Source organism: Vanellus vanellus (genome assembly GCF_965231255.1).
Source record: "Vanellus vanellus genome assembly, chromosome: 1".
Taxonomy (NCBI): domain Eukaryota; kingdom Metazoa; phylum Chordata; class Aves; order Charadriiformes; family Charadriidae; genus Vanellus; species Vanellus vanellus.
The window spans coordinates 25,448,091-25,469,471 of record NC_138905.1 but is presented as its reverse complement, the minus strand read 5'-3'; the positions used below and the strand labels follow the sequence as shown (position 1 = coordinate 25,469,471).

Genomic DNA, 21,381 nt, shown 5'->3' with positions numbered 1-21,381 from the left:
CCAGCTCTGGAGCTGGATGCAGTACTCCAGGTGGGGTCTCACAATAGCAGAGTAGAGGGGCAGAATCACCTCCCTTGCCCTGCTGCCCACGCTGCTTTTGATGTAGCTCAGGATACGGTTGTCTTAATTGCCTCAGGCTGCTATCGGTGATAGAAAGGTGGCCAAGTGGAGGATGTCTCTGAGCCCTGATGACTGGAATCGGGGAGTACACTCATGGAAATCATCAAGTGGGTCTCCCCTGCCCAGGTTTTCAGCAGACATCTCCTTTGATCTGGTAATATCTGAGAAGGGGTCCTGAATTCCTTGGACTTTGATTTGAAACGATATTGATGCGTGGATGTTATTAAGTTTAGGAAACTTGTAATTGTCCATTGCCTTTTTTTAAAATCACATTTTTTAAAAGATCTGGCTGGGTATTTTTTTCATAGTTTTGCGCTAAGTTTATTGAGCTCAAAAGCCAAGTAAAAGATAACTTGCTTTCCATTACAAAAGGTTAGATTTTAAAATTACAAAATTACTTCTTAATTAACGGCAAAAATAAAGGATATTTTCTAATTTGGAGATCCATCTCAAAGAAGAAACTGCTGCACTACTGCCCTTGAAGAAGGTGCAAAGAGAGAGTAAAACCAAAGGGGTCTGACGTTGGCATTTCAATACTACTGATCACATTGCATGTGCCACGGCTCATTACGACAGTGCAAGAAAAACACTACAGAACTAGACAGTTTGATTTGCTTTGTTTCATTTTGCTTCCATCTAATTTAACCACTTATAGAGGAAATACTCTTGAAAGCATTAAAAGCTGAATTGCATTCCAAGACAACCAGTAAAACAGACAAGGCACAGTACTACGATACTGACTCCAGTAATTTGTTCACAGATTTCTACCACAGCATTCTAGACTGTCTGGACATGAACGAACCAAGGAGAAGAACTAAGAAAGACCAAATAAACAAGCTGTAATTCCATATAGAAACTGACAAAGGTATACTCCTTTTAATGTTAATGTTCTGAGGAAGATTATAGAAGACTTGCAAGTGAATAGACTCAAAAGAGGGAGAAAAGTATATATTTGTGGCTAATTTTATGCTGGTCAGGAAGAAAGGTCTGGGAAAATGTCAGATTTCATTGAAGATAAAATCTGATCTCTCATTAAAACACTTCTTACTCTTAGACTTGGAAGGCTCTGCTGCAGTAGTATCTGCATATGATGAGCAGAATAACACATTATTCATGGTGCGCATTTATCATAGCGAAACTGCAGAGATACAAACACATACAAACAAAGGATGCCTGCTGCTCTCAGAGGAAAACCTTTCCTAGATTCAGGAAAGGTACACTGAGAACAGAAAACTTAAATGTAACAAAACCACCATAGTCTCACCCCTGGGAGATTATTTATTTTCTCACGCTGGGCTGTGAACCAGCGTGCTGACATTCCAAACGGAGGGAAAACACTGAAAGGTATGTAATGCTCACAAGTCCCAAACACCCCGCTGCAGTTTTCCAGCTGGGAAGCGCTGGCCTAGTAGCATGCCACAGGTGAGCACCTCAACACTTATTTTGCCATCACTGCTGAAAAGATGAAAAAACAGAAAGATGTCCAGAGTAATCATAGGGACATCGAGGACCACGTGAATACAGATCCGTCTGGGACCATACAGATGCAGAGCTGCATCTTTTGACTATTTCATTTCAGAAGGGGAAAAAAAAACCAAACAACTAGACAGCAGCACTGTCTTTAATCATCTTGCCAGTCACTGCCAACCGTGCAAGCAGGCATGCTGTGTGGGACTGGGCTCTGAACGCCGGAGGACACCTCCATGACAACGTGCTGGCAAGCAGACAGACAGAAGCCCGTTCTGCACTAGCTAACCGAGGTATTACAGACAGGCTGGCTCTGTGTACAGCTGCCCTAGACACCTGCTCAAAACACCTGCAGACGTAGCTCCGAGGCCCACAGTATTTCCTATCCTGGTACAATCACTCGTGAGTCCACCCTTTTTTACATCAGCCTTAAAATTCATATCCCTGCTGAGCACTCCCTTCTGTAACGACCGTCACCTCGCTGGGTGAGAGAAACTACAGAAGACAGACGTAAAGCAGTACAAAGTATCAGAACCGCACCAGGATCTGGGGCCGTGTCTGGAACCCTGATTTAGAAATAAGACAAGTGAAAGGTGCAAAGAGGGACCATAACAAATGCCTGATATCAAATTATTTACTACAGATCAAGAATATGCGATTTGCTCAGCATTTTTGTTTTGCTAAGGAGGCACAAGACAGACCCATTTATACAAAGGGTAATACAATAAAAGAAGAGATTGTGCAATTTGCATTTAGAAAACAGCAAGCTAAGCAATGAGCTTAAGTTAATAAGAAAAACTGAACTAGGAAATTAGGGGAAATGGTTTGATGGCAAGGCCAAGTGGAAAGAACAGTTTCCTTAATGAGGTAGTTACTGTTCACTAGCAGTGCTCAAAGCAGGCATTTACTAACTGGAACAGACTGGGTAATCTATTTCTCTTAGTATGCTCTGTTTAAGATAACGTCGTTTCTTTTGGAGAATCTTGGGTGGATAGCAACTTTATGCCTGGATTTAACTTTGAAGAAACCTCTTTCTTGCTCTGTGAGGAATAAATCCTTTTTAAGGCAACATGAAATAGAAAAAGCCATCTCTACGGCACCATAAAGCTTACTTCAGAAAATAAAAGCTTGAGAAGAATCTCGTTTTCCAATTTGCCTTTACAACAATACCCTGTGGTGGGAAATGCAGATCAATCAAAACCTGAAAACAATCACTAAGAAAATATTTACATCACCACTGTCTGTGATCTGCCTACACAATTCTCAGGATATAAGAATTTGTTGTCATCTTCTGAAATTAGCAATAGAACAGAAATAAAATGGGGTTGAGAGAGGATCAGCGAGAATTTAGAATCTCACTTCTCATTTACTGACTTCTGGATTTCAGCTATCCATTTGCTGACCTCTTTTATCCCTTACTGCCATGTTCTCTCTAGCTTGGTTTACTCAGAGATTATCAATTCGCCATTAAGAATAAAATGCCACTTTTCCAAGACATTACTTTAAAGTTTAAAAGATTTTGACAAGTCACACATCTCTAAGGATTTGACAGGTAAAGCTTTCTATCACAAAGTAAAATGGTAACAGAGAGGTTCAATCAAAATATGCAAACAAAAGTCACTTATCCAACCATCTAGAAATCTAAGAGTAAATGAAATAATATCCAGAGTAAATATCAGCCCTAAAAATTCAATCTAATGGTACATAAAATAGGAGGGTTTCTCCTTTGCCATTTGTTTGCTTGGTGGGTTGGATTTGGGGTTTTGTTTGTTTGTTTGTTTTGTTTTTAAGATCAAGAAATCTTGTGGCTATTAGTTGCTTGCAATTCAGTGGAATGATTAACTAGAAAAACATGGCAACTTTCTACAGCAGATCTCTCATCAGAACTTGAAGCCTAGAGAAATTATGTGAGAAAATTCCAGTGCCTACAGAGTCAGGAGAGAGAGAACCTGGTTGAACTAACTTTGGCTCAAACAGAGTCCATAGGTATCTTGCGGAAACTTTCACTGATCTTGTATTCAGATACTTCAAGTGTACTATTAACATGAAACTCCATGTCTCCCCCTGGCATGGAGAAAGACAACAAGTGATTGGGCTGAATATCCATTTGACTGCTGAAAGGAGGAAAAAAGGTGTCCTCTTGCTCTCCATTAGTTTGAAGAGTCCCTGAGATACTGCCGACTGGAACACACAGACATCGCTATATAAAGGCAGAAAGGAAAATCCAATATTTCAACATAGAATCATAGAATCAGTGAGGTTGGAAGGGACCTTTAAGATCATCAAGTCCAACCATTAACCTACCCTGATAAAAACACCACCACTCCTAAACCATGTCCCTAAGCACCTCATCTACCCTTTTCTTAAACACCTCCAGGGATGGTGAATCCACCACCTCTCTGGGCAGCCTACTTCCTAATATCCAATCTAAACCTGCCCTGACATAACTTGAACCCATTTCCTCTTGTCCTATCACTTGTCACCAGGGAGAAGAGGTCAGCTCCCATCTCTCTAAAACCTCCTTTCAGGTAGTTGTAGAGGGTGATAAGGTCTCCCCTCAGCCTCCTCTTCTCCAGGCTAAACAACCCCAGATCCCTCAGTCGTTCCTCATAAGGTTTGTCCTCCAGACCCTTCACCAGCTTTGTAGCCCTTCTCTGGACACGCTCCAACACCTCAATGTCCTTCTTGTAGTGAGGGGCCCAAAACTGAACACAGTACTCGAGGTGAGGCCTCACCAGTGCCGAGTACAGGGGGATGATTACTTCCCTAGTCCGGCTCACCACACTATTCCTGATGCAGGCCAGGATGCTGTTGGCCTTCTTGGCTGCCTGGGCACACTGCTGGCTCATGCTCAGCCGGCTGTCCACCAACACCCCCAGGTCCTTTTCTGCCAGGCAGCTTTCGAGCCACTCCGCCCCCAGTCTGTAGCGCTGCATAACCCTTTTAATGAAATATTTTGCGGTGTTATTTCCACTTCCAAAGGCCCTTAAGGATAGCTTTGTGCTGAGACCCGGAAAAGGCAGCAGGAAGGATAACTTGAAAAGATCCAGAGTTGCATTCCTTTCATCATCTAGTAAAAGAAATCCTTCCAAATAATGATTTCCAAATTTAAAAAAAGAGAGTAAAATTTTAGTATTTCCTGCAAGATTCCTGCAGGACTGATGTTAAACCGTCACATTTCCTATTAGTATCAGGCGAGCTGAAAAAAACTCCACTGTTTTCAGCTGCTCTGAAGACAGCATCAACAAAAGTGTGTATAGTCCGTGTCTCAGCGCAACATACTGTTAACTGTGTAAACCCAATGTCCAGAAAAGTTTTGTTGTCCTTTGAGACCGAGTAAAACTGCACTAGGATTAGGAGAAAAATAATTAAGCAACACAGACCAAATTCACTGTTAGGTAACGATTTGAGCCGTTCCTGGTTTTCTAATTGGTTTGTTCAGATTAACAGATATTCAGAATTTACCTAATAAACAAGTAAATAATGTCAAATAATGCTTACTACAGTAGAGACATTCCTCACTACCCAACACTAATTACTTCTGCAGTGTAGTGTCAGACCTACAAGGCATTTCTTATTGGCCTGGACCAACAGTGGTAATAAAATGAACAAAAAGGACACCGTTATTGAGATTTTTTTGAAAATCTAAATTCAGTGAGCCATTTCTTCCTCTCTTTTATCACCACACATGACTTGCAAAGATACGGATTGGTACAATTAATGCATTAAACTCCATCTACCACCTACCTACCTCATTTAGAAGTTTGAAATACAGGTCTGTTATAATTACATTTGTAACGCTAATACGGAAACTGTATGAGCGACATCCTCAGTCAAATTAACAATGATCATCCGCAAATACCAGTGTCCAAAGAGACTGGACAGACAGTTTCAACAGCCGGCAATTATGTTCTGTGCAGATGTACAGCAAAATGCTTTGCTTCTCTGACACCATGCAGGTGGAAGTGAAAACGGGATTTTCCAGCCTTCGAAAACGCAAAGAATATAGTTACATGTAGCTATTTGTAAACCAAGAGACTAGAGGGTTGCAGCACCGACACACTTTCCGCTCAAGAGCAATAAAGCAACGCTCTCTCAGAGAAAGCTGTGCATGGCAAAGCCTGCAATTCGACTCCATCAGATCTCTGGAACAGGTCTAGATCATGTGAAGCACATTTTAATTTGTTGTATCTTATCTCCCCCTCACTTCTTCGAGGAAAATAACTAGACTGCTAACACTGAGACAATCTCCCTTACTCGCCAAATTGTGGTTGCTGATCCAAAACGTTGACAGCATTAGAGCTCCTTCAATGAAACGGATGACCTAGATGATAAACCTTTGTTACACCTCGTTCTTGGAGGTGGCCTGAAATCATTTTGATGAAGCTTTTCAATGAACTGGCCAAAACCAGACCTCTAAAATAACAGCTCCCATGCAACATCACACTGACTTCAAGTTCGCCAACATGTTCAAGCAACTAGAAGGAACTGTGGAAGTGCTGGTAAGTACAACTGTAAATGTATTTGTTGTTGAAAGGCTCCCTCACAAGGCAAAACATAAGATTATCCTAAAGCCAATGTAAGAAAACTTCCTCTTGAAACAGCTTCTCCAAATGAGACTGTATCAACAATAAATCCCAAGTTGGCCCAGTATTCAGGTTTCTGAAGAGGATTTGAACAGAGCAAAAAGCCCATATTCTTCAATACATACGTATGCCAATTAGGACTTTCAAGAAAAACAACGAAAGCAGAAACCAGTGAATTTATGCCCTGAAAACCAGTTAGCTTCTACAATTAGTATCCTAATGTATTTAAATAAATGTTTAATCTACTGATTCCGTTATTTTGCCTCGATAATATCAAACCAGAATGTTCCAACATTTAATTACTATTTATTTTGTGTGCATTACGTTTTGATTGTAATGAATGCTTTTTAGTTCCTTTAGGGGTCATCTTCAGCCCTGAAATATTCATCAGGATCAGCTATGCCTTTTGTTGCCTTGAATAAAAATCATGTACCTAAAGTAGCTCATATTAAAAATCAAGCCGTAAAAGCAACCAAAATACCACTCAGTGCAAAAAGCTAGTTCCTTTCCGCAATCTCATCAGCAAGATCCTTTTGCCCCTTAACATACGTGCAAAACACCTCCAGACCAAGTTTTCTATAATTACAGGCAGAAATAGCGTCATTGCTTCACTCCCTCCTTTACCTCAACTTTTTCAGACTAATCCAACATCAGAATGTCTTCATATAAAAAAAGCTCCACTGAACTCAATTCATCCTTTTCTAAGGATAAGTGCAAGAAATAATCAATGTTTTTGTCACACTAGCGTGTGCTCCCACTATGGCCCAAACAACTGCTCTGCACTAAGGGAAGGAAAAGATTTTCAGGATGCCTGTAAACGCTCACATAGCTTTAATCAAATCAAAGAAACAGTGATATTATCACAGGTACATCTGCACTGGCAGGTGTTCATGGGATTATTTTTACACGATTTTCTTCCATTCTCAGTCTCTGTAGAACTTTCAAATCCCTTAACAGCCCAACATTAACCACTCTGAATATGCCCAAGGCTGGGGTTGGCCACCTTTGCCTTGCACGATGACCTCGCATTGGAACAGGTTGTCCAGAGAAGTTGTGGATGCCCCATCATTGGAAGTGTTCAAAGTCAGGCGGGAGGCGGCTTGGAGCAACCTGATCTAGTGAAAGATGTCCCTGCTTGTGGCAAGTGGGTTGGACTGCATGATCTTTAAGGTCCCTTCCAACCCAATCGTCATATGACTCTACGACGTGGGGCCTCTGGTCTTTCTTATTGTTGATTTTGGTTGTTTTCTACTTTTAGTTCACTGATTTTTAAACCCTCCTAAACCCTCCCCACAGCCAGGCAGTGCTGATCTATTAGCTAGATTTGTAGAGGAATCTCCTGCCACATCAATTTTTGCTATTGGCCATACCTCAGTTCTTTCCTGTTGCCTGACTGTGGCAGACAACAATTTAATTTGCCAAGGACTACAACACCTGAATTTAAATAGAAACTAAGTTAAATATAATCTCTGTATCACAGGCAAACTGCTACAATCGAACTAAGTCTGATTTTAAACTCTGAAAACCCCTCATAGTGCTAACTGCTACAGATCCTGCATTTAACATTCAGATTTAAGCAGCATGCAGTAATTATGGCTTAGAACCCCATATTTAAAATGAAGCGGCAAGAAAAACAGGAAAAACACTAGTACATAAAATTTCTTGCAGCTGCACAATGCTTTAAGCAGAGCTGAAGACCTGAGAACTTGCAGTCATTACAATACTGAAAAAGTTTTCACAGCATTTCAAACATACAGTTACAGTTCTTTGCAGGCATTTTGCTCATATCTAAGACTGCACACATTCAAGACTAAAGAATTAGCACTGTGAGTTTAGCCCAAGGTACATACATACTTATTAAAGGTATATACCTTTAATAGGTACATATATAAAAGGTGACAAATGAACCTCTTAGGGCTGCGCAGAAAAGCACTTTCCAATCTTCTTGAAAGAGTATGCAATAATTGATGAATGAAAGATTATCTACTATTTTACCGATAACTTTTTTAAAAACTAGGTTGAAATATGCAAAGACAGACTTTATTTCATAAGTCACTTTCTCACTTAATTTTACACTTAGCAGTGTGTCCAATATAATTACTCATAATAAATTGCCATATGATTGAATTTTTCTCTTTATCCAAAAAGCATCACCAACATCTGATGTTCTACCGATTAGAATCTGGCTCAATGTCTGTAACGGAATTTTCCACAAAAAAAAATCCAGTGTGAATTCTGAGAGAATGATTACAGAAAGAGAACTGTGGACATTTCCATACCTTCTCTAAAACTGGAATGGAAGAGGAAATAATTCCTCAAGACAATCTTAATTATATGTATAAAAAAATGAATCATGCTAAATTTCAGTGAGACTTTCAGGAAGTGCGGTGGGATGCCAGGGAGGAAATTACGCAGAACACAAAAATAACCATTTCTGGAGAGTTAAAGAGTTTATGCAACTTTTCCTGTGAATTGTCTTCCTATTAGATTTTTAAGATAAATGAAAAACAACGCCAGAATATTAATAGAAAGTCTTAAAAACCACAGCAGCACTGGAAAAGACATAATGCTGAAGGATAAGGCAACAAAATTGACGAGCGTAAATCTTCCCAAGTAGTCCTGACACAGGAGCATGACTCTCTTACAACAGTGAAATTGATGCTGAAATTTATATTTATTTATTTAGTAAATAAATTACTCTTTCAGCAAATATTTCTAGAAAAGTAAATCAAAGACTAAACTATAATAAGTTCCTCAATCCTAGGAACCTTTAGATTCTTAAGAGGACAAATTCTGATCAAACCCAGGAATTAAAGACAGATTTAGTGACTCAAAACACCTGCAAGTGGGGATACAGGATTTATGTCACATGCCCAAAACAAACCTTCTCTTTCACATTCAAAGAGTTGGGCTCTACTACCGTAATGAGAATAGCCTGGCTTTGCAAGCAATATTGTAATAATTCTCAAACCGTAACTACTGCATAGGATTAAAGGCAAATTTTCAGAGTGAAATAATTACTGTGCAGACCACGCGTTTGTTTCCTCCCATGTCAGATAAAATTGAACTGTAGCTCAGCAACTAACATATAAGGAAATTAACACTGAAGCTTATGAGATGCTGTATGACAAAACCAAGCAAGATGTCCGTAATTCAAACTACTAACATCATCCAACAGGAGATGTGCTGATCATATGTGGAAGACAGAGACGAGAAAGCATCAGAGCACGGCAGTAACTGAACACACAAAGAAGTAATAGGTATTAATATTTTCAACAAATGGGTAATGCAGCAAATGAAAAAGGCACAAGAGACAAATATAAGCGATGATATGAGAATACGTGGCAAGATGCATAAAATTTGATTAAAATGCATTGAAGAGGAGCAGTAGTTTGAACTAAGTCTCCAGCTGGATTCCACCAGAGCAAAGTTCATCAAATCTAAGATTGCATACTGGTAACTATCTACCACAATCCTGAAAATAAATTAAAGATGACTAGCAAATGCTGACTCAAACTGCACAACTGGAAAAGGCTGTGCAAGTCCGGAAGGAAATCTCTGGAAAGAACTGAAAATGGAATTGGGGGGGTGGAATAAACAACAAGAAAAAAAAGACTGAAGAACCAAACTACAGCTGGTAGATGAGCTCACGGTGTATTAACACAGGATGAAGATCCCACTAGCCCATGGTGTCATTATAGCCTTGACAGTGATGCTACGATCTTTGGAATCCTATGTTCGAAACAGGACAGCTAGAACATTTGTGCACTTAATTCAAAGCAGTGAATGGCTGAAAACAGCTGGAGAATTTGAGTCTTCCATTTTATAGGTCTATCTTACATTATTAAGCGCAGCTCTTCACTGCATCAGCAGATAAGCTGAAAAACATAGTTCTTGATGTATCCAAAAAAATATCATTAACAAGAGACACAGAGTAAATCTTAACAGGACAGTTACTGTTTAGGCATTTATTTTAAAACAATTTTTATTCACTATCACATCCTTTCCAAAGGGCAGGCTACTCCCTCTAACACACCAAGCTTCTTACACAGCTTGCTGAAAGAACCAGAAACATTATGTCCTTTTCAATTCCACCCCACGTTCAGCATCTTGAGACATCCCACTCCTCTGAAACCTACTGCTGGGCAGCTGACTAGCTCAGCCTTACCCCGCGCCGTCTTCCAAACCGGCCTTCCTCCCAGTGTTAACCTCTTCATCAGTTACAGAGAGAAAAAGGATTACTTTCTAACAACTTCTATACTTGCACTGGGTTTGCGTGGCAAGGTGCTGGTAGTGGGCGGGGGGCTACAGGGGTCTCCCAGCCTCCCCCGTGTCCGATAGAGCCAATGCCAGCCAGCTCCAAGACGGACCCACAGCTGGCCAAGGCCGAGGCCATCAGCGATGGTTGTAGTGCCTTAGGCAATTAAAGCCACTTCTAAAGATCTACACTGATGGCTGTAGGCACTGAAGGTGCCTGGGAGGTCACAGCAGAAGGTGAGAGCTGGCCCAGCTGCGTAGAAAGAAGGGAAAAGGAGGTTCCTCTCTAAAAAACTCTGTACGGTAACTAAAAATCAGAATACTTATTTCTCAAGATGGTAACTTACAACCAAAGCGCTGATTAAAAAAGGTAACTTAGACATATGGAGATAAAGATAGCACTGCCGGGTTGTATCAAATGGTGCCAGAAAGATTTTTAGCACCAGGGGATTTTTGTTTTGTCTTTTCTTGGTTTTCTTTTCCTTCTTCAAAAAGGGTGGATATTTTCCAGTTCAGTTTATCTCTTACACCCAGACAGTGGATTTCAACTCCAGGGAAGCTGGAGTAGGAGGAAGCTGTTTCTAGAAGGTTTGGAAGTTCACAGCCTTTGAAACTTAAAATTCATTTCCTTGTACCTGCATTAAAAAGAGATCCTATGAACTTTTTAAGCCGTACAGAAAACAAAGCACATAACTTACCTCATAGTAACTTCGCACAGCATTGCAAAATGCTTCATCTGCTACGATTTGCGTCTCCCCGTTCAAAAAGGCCTGGAAACGTTCCCTCAGTATCTGTAGCTGCTGCTTATTGAGCTACGCAAGAAAAAAAAAAAGGAGAGGGGAGTGAACAATAATAAATGCAATTAGCCTCGAAGCAAAAATACGCAACACTTGGAAGCGGTGAACAGGGGAGAAAAGGCGAAGGCTCCCTGGCCACCTGGCTCCCTAGCGAGTCCCACCTGGGCCAGGCAGGTTGCCGCAGCAAGTCATGCCCGCGCTCAGCATGCAACTAAACCTCTGCTCTTTCCCTTGTGTCCTCAGGATGCTATGGGTAAGTCTGCACGGACGTTTCTTCTGAGCAATATTTTATATGCATAGGCTGAATGAAATGGCTGACCTTCCCCATGGCTGCAGCACCAGCTAATAAAATTTAGCTCTTAGCTCCAGTCTTCAAATATTTCAAATTTTTTTTCAGCCTTCAAATAAGTGAAAAACAACTGAGATGCCTCCATTTTTTTTTTTTTTTTAGTAATCTAGACACTATCATTGGCATAGTTTAACAAGCATCTTCACTGTGAACAAAATGGATGAAAGATGCTCCCTGTGAAGAAAACGGACTTACAGCCACTGGTGTTATACCACTATGAACAACGCGGAACAACGAGTCCCCAGGAAAAGCAGCCACAAGGCTCCAAGTCCGATACCAAATTAATTTGGTGAACTTCATATCAAAATTGAGTGCATTTTGAAAACAGACTCCTAGTAGAGTAGATTACATGATTGAACCTTGCAATCACCCCACTTTTATCGAAGTTTAATGTTATGGGAAAAAGCAATATCTGAAAGCTCTTCGGGGATCCAGACACAGGCCTTTTGCCAAGGTTCCTATCAGCTCTTGAAATATTTAGTAAGATATTTCTCCTTATCAAATCTGTGAGAAGTTAGAACATCACATCAAAGGAGACTGCCACTAACATATTCATATAGCAAAGCCACAGTTAAAAATAGTTGTTTTGCTTTCCCAGAACTTTAAAACTAATGTAAAGCCTTTATTCCAGTGAGTATCCCTGAACTTTAAATTTAACATTACGAAAATCCAAACACAAATGATTGAAAAGTTATTTTACCCTTCCTGTATTTTGCTTAGTTAAAAATAAACAAATAAATATATAGACAGAAATTGAAAATATTTTTCCAGGGGGCAGAAAGTTATATTTGTGATGGTTACCCTGCAACAAATAACATTACCCCGATCACATCATCATTTCTTATAGAAGAACTTTTTGGCATCTACAGTAAGTATGGTGACCCCAGGCTTTCAGGTCTCCAGCGTTGACACTTTAAACCATTTAAGCCGCAACACTGTTACAAGATTAGCAAAATTAATGCTATCCTGACAATGTGCCTACTGTGGACAATCTCTATCTCCTTCACATCAAGGGAGGATTTTCATCCTACATAAAGTTTGCTAACTTAGTCGAGTCATGTGCTTCGATGAAACAGGTAGCAATTTACTGCAAAACTCTCCCCAAATTGAAGGCAAACCTGAAAGCTGTTCTATTTTCACAGGAAACAATAGTATAGATGCCATCTAAATACTTTATATGAGAAATCCTCTGAAAAATGGTGAAAAGTTGGCAGTAGCAATGCAAAGCCTTTGAAAAAAATCCAAGCTAGTTAAAAATACACGGTAATTCCGTTCCTCATCTTAACAAAACGATTAGCCATACAGAACAAGCCCCAAGAAACCCCTACAGAAGGCAAGCAAACTTCCAACAGAAGTTGCTGTGACTTGGAAAAGTTTCCAGCATGGGCTCTTGAGAGCAGCAGCCCAACACTGACACACCGCCAGCCTGTACTGCTGCTAGTTAACAATAACGGGAGAGAAGTTTTTGTATTGTGTCTACACATACACCAAAAACGGCACCTGTCTGTCCGCCAGACACCCATTCCTCGCACAGAATCCATACCACAAAGGTCAGTTGCTTCTAACAGAAAGCAAATTTTATTCCCAGATACGCAGGGCAGGTCTTTCCCGTTATTTGATTCCTCTTATTCTTCTCTCATTTTCTAAACTTATTGGACAAGTTGAGATATCGGAAAATGCGAATCATTAAGGATGGTTTGAGGTTTTTTTCCAGCACACGCTTGTTCTTGCAGGGGACTTAAAAAAGAGCCAAGCGCTCCCGTCGACGGTGCACCACTGCTGAGCAAGCAGCTCCTTCATCCCATGGAATATTCACAGCTCTGCCACGAGTACACGCGGGCTTCCTGCCAAGGCAATTATGGGAAAGCGTTTTCATGCTTGCAGTCTTCATTCTTTAGGTGATTTGCTTGCCTATTACCCACATATCAAACAAAAACATTATGAATAAGGCGATGAAATATAAATTTAATTCTGACTTCCTCATTTCTAACCATCATAGCTCAGCAAACGGAAATGCCTTTAAAATATTTATATATGGCTTTCGTATTCACTACTTCAGGTAGTAAGCAGCTCTAAGGGTTGAGTGGCATTTTAGGATTACTGTACATAAATTACTTATGGTTTAGTGCGAAATGTGGATGTGTAGGGGAATAAAGTTCTGCAAAACTGAAAAATAATAATAATTCCAATGGAAAACATGAAAAGCTACATTTTGCACTAAGGATGATCTGAAGTCTATTTTACAGGTCCCAAGTACCATCATATATAGAGACACAGTTGTGTTAACTGTCAAGGTACAGAATAATTTCTAGTTATCTGTTGTCGCATACAGTTCCTCTGTTTTTTTTAATGTCAGAACATTGAGCATACAGTGAATTCTCACTCTTTTTTTTTTATGTCAATGAATCCATTAAAAATTACCAACACTCCTCAATTTGCAGCCAAGTGCCTTTAAAAATGAAACAAAACAAAAAGTAAAAGTAGTAGCTTAGAAATGCAGAGAAAAAAGGGAATTCTAATTGCATTAGAATGCCATAACAGCACATGAAGAGAAAGAGGCGCCTGTACAGGACGTTACCTCTTGGACACCGCCAAACAGCTCAACCTGTCCAAGTCTGGGTTACCTCTGAAGTTGTCCATCTTGGTTAACAAGGAACAGGAGATGAGGACATCACGCACAACCAGAATGCCAAGTGAAATGCTTAAACTTAAGGGCAATAAGCCTGGCTCGATTCTCTCTGGTAGAGGAGTTCACAGAAGGGATCTCAAAATCCTTCTGCAGTAGGATTACCTTTCCACCGCACGTGCCTTTTCCTCCTTTCCTCTGTGCAAGGCCCACACACGTCAGACCTTTGCTTTCAGTCCCTCACTACTTCTTTACGTCTTTCCTGTCAGTGCCTTTGTGTCCACGTTTTAATTCTAATAGAAAGAACCACGAAGAGCAAAATTAAAATGAAGATAAGAATGGACATTGCTACATGTACGCCCAAATGTAAACTGAGTATCCCCTGAAGCGCGTAGCAAAGCCTCACTGATTCTGTAGCTTTTCACCAGCCTGCTTCAGTTTTGTATTGCTTATTCGGATTTCGCGTTCTCAGTGGTATGAAATCTGTTGTCGTAACTCTGTGTGATACTACATAAATAACTACTGCTGCTTCACGGGAGAACGTATAACTAAATTCCAGCAACCCAGAATATCAGGTTTGATTGTATTCTGCAGAATGACTGAAGATAAGCAAAGACAACTTTAAGGGAAAACAGGATTAACTGCCCTCGAATTTGCTTTTTCTTTATTGCAGCCAAGCAACAGACAAAAATTTCTCTTCCCTCCCTCCTTGTGCATTTCACAAAGGTAACATTTATTTTTTACTTTACATTTGCTAACCTTAGTAGACTATCAAAGAATGAAAACATATACTTAAGATAGAATAAACTTCTCAAAGAACTATTTAATTAAGAATAATTTTTTCCAAGTTGCAGTAACAATTTAACTTTTCATAATTTACAGAGTAATACAAAGGTATCAAAAGAGCCTCAGGCACTTAACTATTAAAAAGAATTCTCACCTTGCAGTTAACATTTCAAAGAAGTCTTATATATCCAAGATATTCTTCTTTGAGCACTAATTTAAAGATTTGCTTTTTCCCTACTAAAGTGAATCTTGGGTACAAACACCTAGAGGCATTTCTATTTTAGTTCCACTCATACCTTTAAACAATTTCAATAAATGGATTTTACACAGAGCTAAAAATCTTATTTTTAGAAGAAGTTGCATTTCTAACAGATCTGGCAGCTTAGGGAGCTGTTCCAATGTTTTACTTCATTAAATAAAAAACTCCATCATTTGGAAGGAAAAATGAAGCGTGTACGTATTTGTAACAGTAACACTGCTTACCTTCTCTTTGGAAGAAGGAAGGAAAAAACCAAAACCATCGCAGAGTTTGATGCTGGATTTAGAGCATTTTTATCTGCTCCTCACTGCCTAAGTACACGGAAGAGCTCACTGCTGCCCTAAACACGTGTAGCCAACAGCAGCTGGCAAAGACATAACTCACAGTACAACTGTCCCCTACAAAACTTTGGCCTTTAAAAGGAAAAGGCTTAAGACGTGGCCTGTGTGTTGGCCACAACCAGCCTCTCCCGCCATGCCCCAGAGCACCGCGGCCGCCGGCCCGCAACCACAGCCTGCGGCTGACCCTATTCCCCGCAAGAGCGGTCAGCCAAAGAGCTGCTACCGGAGAAATAACATTCTGAACCATTGCCACCTTGTGGCAATCTTAGAAATATAGCAAAGAAATAACGGCAGGTTGCACGTCTTCACACTCGGAGCTGGGATCTGCGCGACTATCAATAAGCCCCTGACCTTAACGCAAGCAACAGCATTGCTTCTTCTCTGCTCCCACTCTGTAGTGCGAAATTACCCTTTCTCAGACCATATGGGTATTTTCGGAAAATAGCAGGAGGTGATGACTGCAATTATAGAGGGAGCTAGATAAAATATTGCTTATGCAGACTACAAAAGGAAAGGGGTAGGGAGGAGCCAACCAGAGACGGTCCCCGAATTCTCAGCTGCAACGTATATGACCCGTAGCACCAAACATGACACTTCCTAAAAATATGAAGCTTTGTTATTTTAAAACTATGGCATTTTGTCCAATGCCTTCCACAGCAGCAGCTGCTTTCGGACAACTTTAGTCAAAACTATACTTTTTGAGAGCAAAGAAGAGTGGTAAAAGAAATAACCTGATGAGCGTTCCCTCAAACAGCTGTCTCTCCCTCCCATTTCAGTCAGGAGATAAAAATTTACAACTCCTGAATGAACAGAAACGAAGGTACAAATAAATCCTTTCCCATCCAACTTCTCGCACGCTTCTTTGAACATAAATTTGTTTCTTGTCCTGCCAGGCTCTTTGTCAAAGATAAAAAAAAAAAGGAAAGAGTAGAAATTATGCCAAGGACTAACTTTCTGATGTCATGAACTGAGTTTCACTATAGGATAATTCATCCCACTTGCCCATACCCTCAGCCAGAACCAAACCTGGATGATACAACAGGTTAACACATTTACAGCGACGCTAAATTTAACCCACCAGTTCCAGGATGATAAAAATTCAACTATCAATAATTTCCTAGCAATTCAAATAGACCATGTGTTCAAGGCCCTACACAATTCACAGGTCCACTTCCCCATCAAACCAAGTTTTCAACCTAAGCTCCACATGCCTACAAAAGGAGCACTTTTCGTGTTTTTTGATTTTATTTTATTTTTTTTTTTTTAGATTTTGTCTCGTATGGTTTCACTCTGCCTTGAAAGGTAGCTGGTTAAGTGCCAATCTAACTGCCATCTCCTTAGTCTCCCCACCTTCCCAAATCCTCCAACCGCAGTAGCATGCTCAAAGATGTGGAGCTCTGCAACTCCCTTCCTGCGCCTTCCCTGCAGGATCTCCCAGCTCAGCTGTGCGGGATACTGGTCAACCCATCACACGGGGCTTTCCTCTTCCCAAATGAAAGTTAGAAATGGCACGACTGCATCTAACAACACTTGAAACAACTCTCCCTCTACTGCTCAGCGAGACTCAAGACATCTGAGTCTTCATCCCTAACCAAACCTGCTACAACCCCAACTTCCCACCACCCATGGTGGTGGGGAGGGCTTTAGCCACAGGGCCAGGCTCTGGAGAGCCACAAACACACTTACTCAGGGCACAGAGCCTTAGGCTGAACCATCATTATCCTCTCCTTCCAAAATACAACACACCTGTGCCACATCATTGGCTGTTAATGAGCTTCATCACACATCGGTGATGAGAATAAGCCTGCAAAGCAAATAGCCAGTAATAAACAGTGATTCTCACTCTATTTCCCCTCCTTCCCCCCTACCTTGCCTCCTCTCCCACTATCTGCCTACACAAACAAGAATATTACTTGTGTTTCAGAGCAGAGACAGAAAGTGTTCATTTATAGTGAATTACTCGAGAGATTTTCTTCTGAGGAAGAAGACTAAATAAATAGTATTAGAGAATCTCAGCACTAAGACAGGGATGATAGTTGAGGTTATTGTGCTGAATTATGTAGGTCTTCACAGTGTACAATAATGGTCCTATACAGCGTGTGGGTGGCACACAATATATGCTGTCCTTTACTATTCCTCGCATAAACCGGTTTGATTTTCTAAATAACGGATAAATATTTTGCTGTCACTTAGCAACCTCAGCTGTTCTTTGATTTTCTTAAAGCTGAAGTTATTCCAAGTAAAACAGTGACTATAAAGATTCTGTTTGCTGTCACTCAGCACAGACTACCCTGTGTACATACCTGCTGTGCAACAATTCAGCGCCTCGTAGAATCAAGTATTAGATTTCAAAAATCAGCCATTACATTTAACCAAACAAGTTTCTCATTCTTTATAATCAAATGAGCACAACATGGCATTTACCTTTCGTTGGTCTGCCAGTTGTTTGAAAACCAGAAACACTACCAGTAATATACTGGTCACTGAATTCTACTTACAGGATATTTCATTATAAGTTAGAAATATTTTCTGTATCATTAAGTCTGAAACTTTAAATATTTTCATTGTCCAGAGCCGCATATTCAAGATTCTTCATCAGGATTGTAAAATGTTTCACAAGGAACAGAGGGTTTAGGCATTGGTTTTCTTCGGGAATTAGAAGAGATGGGACAAAAATCACAGGCAGTGAGCAAAGGCAAAATCTGATTTATGTGAAGGAATTCAACTGTACCACACTGACCACCAAAATACAGAACTGAAGACAGCTTCCAAAAATGTCAGATTGGCCACTTGAGAGGAAGAGAAATATTCTGATAATGAAGAGGAACAATTTTTTTTTTTTTTTGGGGGGGGGGGGGGGAGGGCAGGGGGCGGAGGGAGAATCAGACTTTTGTAATTTTTGGACAGAAACCTGAAAAGATATAAAGAAATGCAGAAAAAAATAACTGCTTGGAAGTTCCTCATAGCAATGGTAGATTTCTGTCTTGCTGAAAAAAATTGTCAACCTTTTACAGACTATGCCACACTAGGGAAGAAAGCATCTGCTATGTGTTTGTCCTAAATGCAGTAAATATCACACCCCAATAAAAGCTATCTCCTCTGACATGAGGTTGTCAGTACAGTTGCAATCATTTTCTTTGTACCTACTCCTACTACCTGAGATTTGGTGCAGAATTTAGCTGACAGCCATCGGCTAGATTCGCGTTATTGTATTTGTTTCTTCTGTGCAGCAGGTTTCCCTGATCTCCTCTTAGTCTTGAGTGGCCGCGTAGACACACTGAAGCTAGGCCAGCTATTTTTTGCTGTCCCTCCTGCCACCCCTGTTTGGGGCCATCTCCCATGCAGAGCACACACCGGCACTGCAGCTTTGCTTCCCTGAGGTTGCCAGAGCCACCGGGAGACCAGTCATGCCTGAAAGCTATGCAAGCAAAGCTTCCAGCCAAGAAAGCTGATGATGGCTCATGCAGGTGACCACGAAGATTATGCCTAGCAGAGATGCACACAGTGATCCTTGCCCACGGTGTGGAACCTCAGCTACCAATGCCTTTCCAGAAATGAAAGCTGAGGGAAGTTTTAGAGGTAACTGCTGCTAACATGTAGATAGATGCACAGCTCTGACTCACAGTGTACATCAGCAGTTCAAACTCTGCTGGACTGAATGGATTTGCATCACTTCCTACAGCGCAGCTCCTGTCTTCCTTCTCTGCGTCTACATCATCTTTTCCACCCCATGTCAACTGTGCACCCCCAAAACTATTTGTCAGAAGAGCTATTTACTCCAAGAAACCAGCTTTCTCATTTTGCAAAACTTCTCCACGTATAAATTAAGCTACCAGAAACAGCTTTTTCATACCTCAGAAGTGTTGCACTGAAGAGCCTTGTTTGCCAACAACCTTACGCTAGGACGTTTTGCCAGCAAAGATCTCCAAGTGTAGCTGAGGAGGCTACAGCAGAGCTGCTTGAACTAATGGAAGCAACAGCAAAATACACGTTCCTCCAACCTACTCTCATCTTCCTAAGGTTGACATCCATGTTCTGTTTTAGCCCACTTTCTAAGTGATCATACAACCCTTCCTTGGTTGTGCAAATATCAGCTTTTTCCCCACATACGTAACTTCTGCATGCACTTCTCAGTTTCTAACAGTTCTTATTTTAAAAAAAAAAAGTGCGGAGATTTCACAGATAACAAGATCTTCCCTCCTCTGAAAAATGAAACTAAAAAAAAAAAAAATCCAGATTATTCTTCTCGATGATGGAAATGCAAGCAAAACTAAGAGACTGTAATTTCTGTTTGGCACTTGGCAAATACAAGTTATATGCCCATCACACTCTGTGGCAACATGTTTTGGGACTAGTTTGGCTTAAATTCAAGGAATAGAAAGGACAACAATAAAAGCTGGAATAAAATCCAGAACAAAGTATCCATTTCATTCTGGGTTCTGATAAACTTTAAAAAATTATTTCACCAAACTAGGTAATTTCACAAATTATTTTCCACAAAAATGTTCCTAGCTTCATTAATAAGCAGAATTGTATCCATACTTCATCTAACTTCTCTGTGAGGGCTGTGAAACAGAGAAAGTTAGGATGGATGGGACCTCTAGAATTCAGCTAGTCAAATCTCCTTCTCAAAGCAAGGCTACCTCTGAAGAGACATCATGCTGTTCAGGACCTTGTCCAGACAAGCTGCACATATCTCCAGAGCTGCAGATTCCCTGTGTAAGTTGCTCAAACACTTTTTCTGAAGTTCCTTCCCCACCCCCTAATATCTCATCAGAAGTTCCTGTGTGTTGGCTTGTGACTATTCCTTCCTGCTCTTTTTTTGTGCACCTCTAAAAAGAATCTGGCTCCATCTTCTCTATAGCCCTGCCCTTAAGGACTACAGTAGTTAACCTCTCAACCTTCTCCAGACTAAACCAACCCTGACCTCTCCACCTCCCCTTGTATATCATGTCTTCCGCCTCTCTAAGCACCTGAGGGGACCCTGATGGACTTCTTCCAGTTTGTTGATACCACTCTTCTACTTGGGGACCCAAAAACAGACAGAGTATTCCAAACGTGGCCACACCAACGTCAAGCAGATGGAAAATAAATGTACTTCCCTTGACCTGCTAGCTGCACTCCTGCTAATGCAGCTGAACATGCGGCCAACCTTCATTCCTCCAGCTCACGCTCTACTTGATCTCCATCAGGATCCCCAGTTTTTTTTTCTGCAGAAGACCCAGCCAGTCAGTCCCTTGCCTGTAAAGATGTGTGGAGCTCTGGCCTGAAATTGTGGCTTTACTTTTGTCTGTGCTGAACATCTTGAGATATTTGTTGGCTCATTTGTCCAGGAAGTCAGGAGTCCCCTAAGCAGCAGCCCTGCCCTTCTGCTGTCAAGTGCTCCTCTCGATTTGATGTCATCTGAGAATGTGCCGAGGCTGCATTCAGTTCTATTTTCCAAGCCAATCTATGCTTGATTACTCTACTTGTACATCAGCATTTTTTGGTCAACCCACTCGTACACTCCCTCAGTTAATCATCCCAACAAAACACCATCCCAAAACCAAAATACCACTTTTTTTATGGAGGTTGGACAGATAAATTGACAATACGTAAATTGCAGCACAAACAGTTATTTTGAACTAAAGCATTCCGGCTTCCCAAGAACTAGATAGGAGCAGACAGTCCGCACCACTGAATCACTCTTCAGGTTAAGGGCAATAAATTCACACTTAATTCTCATTAATAACATGCCTTCAACTCCAACTAACAAATTAATGTCAAGAAAATTTAACAGGATTAGTGGATAAC

The 21,381-nt window shown here is 40.7% G+C and overlaps 1 protein-coding gene across 6 annotated transcripts in view; it reads right to left on the bottom strand.

Moving 5' to 3' along the window:
* Positions 1-21,381, bottom strand: part of CADPS2 (calcium dependent secretion activator 2) — a gene marked incomplete at its 5' end in the record, with an annotated part of 318,699 nt that overhangs the window by 241,123 nt on the left and 56,195 nt on the right. For all 6 annotated transcript variants that reach the window (XM_082495412.1, XM_082495415.1, XM_082495411.1 and 3 more), the window contains one exon: positions 11,129-11,242. In XM_082495412.1, coding sequence (XP_082351538.1) covers positions 11,129-11,242 — 114 coding nt within the window. The remainder of the gene's footprint in view (positions 1-11,128; positions 11,243-21,381) is intronic.